Source organism: Strongylocentrotus purpuratus, unplaced genomic scaffold (genome assembly GCF_000002235.5).
Source record: "Strongylocentrotus purpuratus isolate Spur 01 unplaced genomic scaffold, Spur_5.0 spur5_contig_761, whole genome shotgun sequence".
NCBI classification, from domain to species: domain Eukaryota; kingdom Metazoa; phylum Echinodermata; class Echinoidea; order Camarodonta; family Strongylocentrotidae; genus Strongylocentrotus; species Strongylocentrotus purpuratus.
The window spans coordinates 36,380-40,598 of record NW_022145460.1 but is presented as its reverse complement, the minus strand read 5'-3'; the positions used below and the strand labels follow the sequence as shown (position 1 = coordinate 40,598).

At 38.6% G+C, this 4,219-nt stretch overlaps 1 protein-coding gene across 1 annotated transcript; it reads right to left on the bottom strand.

Annotated features, from left to right (window-relative positions):
- Nucleotides 1-821: 821 nt before the first annotated feature.
- On the bottom strand, nucleotides 822-3,338 carry LOC115919429 (short-chain collagen C4-like). The gene is made up of 3 exons (XM_030973211.1): nucleotides 3,332-3,338; nucleotides 2,812-2,949; nucleotides 822-1,326 (listed from the first exon to the last, which is right to left on the bottom strand). The coding sequence occupies exons 1-3, from the start codon at nucleotides 3,336-3,338 to the stop codon at nucleotides 836-838; spliced, it is 636 nt and encodes a 211-aa protein (XP_030829071.1). The 3' UTR covers nucleotides 822-835.
- Between the last annotated feature and the right edge of the window lie 881 nt (nucleotides 3,339-4,219).

The window sequence follows — 4,219 nt, the reverse complement described above, 5'->3', positions numbered from 1 at the left end:
TAGAATAATAAACAGGTAATCAAGATTTAAAGATGTCGCCTTCGTATTTATTTGAGCATGACCACGCATAGATGGAAAGACATGACATGAAGTGACTAAGAAACATAGTTTTATTATAAAAAATCTCCATAAGCAAATAAGATTGTTCTAAAAGCAAGCAAGTTCCCGTCAACCATTACGGGCAACACTAGGTACACCTCCACACATTTTGAATTATGAAGACAATGTCTGTTTCATTAATTCAATTAAATTAAAGTAAATTCTTATATTCGCATATACATTAAACGATCAAAAGGTTTCGTTTCACACTTCTGTAAAAATGAAAGCTAATTTGTTTCACAAAAATCAGGTGAGCAAAAGAACTATTCTTTCCTGAATGAAAAGAAAATCTACAATGAAATTCAATATACATTTACAACATTTAGAGAACCACCGACAAACGAGGCCTAATGTTATCAGACACTTAATCACTGTTGTGTGTAAAAGTGAAGGTTTACTACACTTTATCACTGGTATGTGTCTGAAACTAAGGTGGACATTTTCTCACTACTGTGTGTATGAAACAAAGTTTTAATGCACTTTATTACTGGTATGTGTATGAAACTGAGGTTTACACTTTATTACTAGTATGTGTATGAAACAAAAATGTACATTTTATCACAGTCTGTCGTGTGTTTGAAACTAAGGCTTACACTTTATCACTTGTGTGCGTATGAAACTATGGTGTACATTTTATCACTGTTGTGTGTATGAAACTAAGATGTTCCAAAAGCATGACAAGAACTGACAACTGTGTCAAACTATACAAAAAGAACAAATATTTATTAGTAGGACTTCAGATAGTGCAGACAGCGCAAGTAATTTCGTAACCATCGATATAGGCTCCACAATCCAAGCCATCACCCGCCACACACCGGACTTCTGTGAAGTACAACAGCGCACCATTCTGATTCCCCGCGGTCCCCGCTTTATGAACCATCTCGCGGTCCACACAAAGAAATTCCGATTTCTGGTATCCGTGGTAATCTGCCATAAGATAACCAGCGTACTCTAAACGCCACTCTTGAGAAGGGCACACGTTGCGGGCAGGAATCATAAGTTTGCTGGTGCGGCCAGAGGGCGCCCTGCAGACTGCACAGGTCGGAGTATGGTCATGCATTGGTTGCATGCGTGAAGGACCATTGGCGAGTGAGTATTCAGAGGAGTACAGTAGGGCTCGGTGATCATGTGAGGAAGTTTCTACTTCGTCATAAATAGGCTCGTCCGGCATGCAGAGATGATTTGAGCCGCTACCAGTATGACTGTAGTGTGCACCTCCAATAGTACCTGAATAAATCACAAATCAATGTTACGCAAACAAAGAACCTACTTAAAGATGAAGTTGAGTTCTGGTCATGCGATTGCATTGTGATAGAAACGGTGTGGAATCGATCAGAAAAGGTTGATCATCGTGTGTATTGCAAGGTTCTTGAATCATCAAAATGGTAAGATATTTGGCCAAGTCCTGGTAAAGTGACAAGCTCTGTACACAGACAGATGTATATGGGACAACACGAACACGTGGCGTAAAAATTCGTCCCGATTTTTACGATGTTACATGCCATATTTAAAATATGAAGGTATTTGAAGAGCCATGCTTTTCAGGGAACATGATTTATCTGATGTTCTTCCACACTTGCATAATAACAATGATAACGCTTACAAATTATTTGTCACCGCTTTTCAGAACTTAATCTTCTCTTTAAGTTCAAATTCATCGGAATCTAAATTAAGAATGATGTAGGACTAATGACAGCCACTGAAGGCAACTCTGGAGAACGTTAAATAAATAATTTTCTTCCCGGTACGAATTTAAACCTGGGTGGAGAGTGGCAAATGTAGATACATATCTTGGCAAAAGACATTCGTAGGGGTGTGGGACTCGAACCACGAACCATATGATCTACTGCCTCTACGACACCTCAACAACCAATGACGGCATCTCAATTTTGCACTTGGGTCAATCCTCATGGTTGGTAATGGAATTACATAGCTCATTTGCCAAACAGTTTGCAAAAGGATGTCGTGGTCTAGCGGTACGTCACCGGAATGTTTATCACATGGTTCGCGGTTCGAGTTCCGCATTTAATGTGCGTTGGCAAAAATGTATCTACATTTTCCACACTGCCACCCTGAAGTAGAAAGTGTGAATCTGGTAAATATTAATTATTGAATGCCTTAACTGTTTTAGGGCAGCTGGGCTAATGCCATTTTAATTTTTATGTTACTTGTAAGCGCCTAGATAATCCAATAGGATTGATATTTGCGCAATTAAATTGTAGCTATCATTACTACCTTAATATCAGTGAATGTTATGATCTCATTTGTACAGCATGACCTTAAGTTTAATAATTTTTTTAATCGTGCTTATACTGTATAAATAAGGGTAGAATCACAATAACTCAAAGAAACTTGGCATACGTTTGTGCATTCACGTAACCCTCACCCATTCTTATGCACTTAAGTTTCGGCCAGTGACGCTATTGAAGGCATGTGTTTCGTTTGTGGTGATGAAGAATTTTTGCGCAACACCAGATTGATTATAGATCAAACTAACATTGACTTTCGAAAAAAATAACTCGAGGTTATTTCATACTCTATTATGAATCCAAATATGTTTGAGATACGTTAAAGTGTTCGCACAGTTCAATATGACAGACGGACAAGGCTATTGAAATTGCCTGTGGTTGATTTTTATGAAAGTCCTTGCGATCCTGTCAAAACCATGTTTAAAGTTTTCTTCCCCATGTGATATTACCCATCTGTACCAACCTGAATAGATGAGTTCTGCATCTTCGGGACATACATCGTTACCCCAGCGAATGTAGATGACACCAGGAAGACTTGTCGTGGTGCCTACTGGACGCACTAGATCATCATCGTCGCTGTGTGAAATGGGTTTTTCCTCAGCTAAAATGTTAAACATTTAAAGAAATTATACATGGGAGTCCATAGGCAGGATTTATTTCATTACGGATATTGTCTAATGCGGTTAATATAAGAAAGCCGAAAAATCTATGAACGAACATATTGTTTGTTTAATTTGCCCGGTTTATGTTCTCACAATTATCAATGGCTAATTGCACGTTTGCTTTTTTTTAAGCGGCTGCTGTTTTCTCATGAGAATGTGAAAACAAAACACCCTTGAGTGACCTCCAACTATCCGTCTCCAATTTTGTATTTGTTTGATATAAGCCTATAGTATCTCTTCATTGTGTAAATTCCCAAAGACTACACAGGAGTTACAATATCCGAAGAATTTTCCAATAGCTTGAATTTTTATTTCGCTAACCATGCATTCCGGCTTGAATAATCACAATGTCACTATTATAAATCTTCTACAACCTCTGCATGTCGTGCTTTATCGAGTCAGATAGATGTCGTTATAGGCCTACCTTGTGGACTCGTCGGTGCATCCCTTCCGTCTCTGCCATCCCTTCCAGGAACACCAGCAGGACACAAGAAACATTGACCTAAAGAAGAAACAGCATATATATTTGATATCCAGGTTAATGATCTGCGAGGCTTAAATACTTCTGCCTGCATATATTTCAAGTAAAATAGCTCTTTCTGAACAATGTTCTCAACCTGCATGTTAATGACCTACGTCATACGTTCCATTGATAATTTCTTGTTTCTTTTAGTTGACTCATAGAGATTTAGTTTCGAATATTGATGTCTTCTATTTTCGGAGTTTGAAGGGACTCACGTGGCCAACCAATATGATCTATGACCCTGGAAGTTCGTATAGGCATTGAGGGCTCTCTTATTTTTCTATTTTCTTCTAGTTAACGCATCTATATAAAGATTCAATGATGTCTATACTTTCGAGACGTACAGTTTACCAGTACGGCCCTGTCTAATGAAGTGGTTTCAGATTTGATTTTGGAAATTTCGAGGTCCATTTCCTGATTATTACATGCTGGGTTTTTAGGCGCCTCAAGGCCTGCAAGGTGTCAAACGCTCATGTAGACGATACATTATTTGCTAGTGTCTATAGGACTTTATACTCAAGCAACTTGCGTGGTCTAGCTCTTTTTGGCATGCCTGGTGGTGAGAGTATCATCATTCGAAAGGTAAATGCAACGTGAACATTTGATTTCCTGGCGCACGCTCTTATTTTCTTTATAGGTGGGCCTTCGTGTACGGTGGGCATTAGAGAAATCATAAAACTTTTGGT

Coding starts and splice junctions, on each gene's coding strand:
- LOC115919429 (XM_030973211.1), bottom strand. Junction 1,327..2,811: donor TGCAGAACTCATCTATTCAG/GTTGGTACAGAT, acceptor TGATTTATTCAG/GTACTATTGGAGGTGCACAC.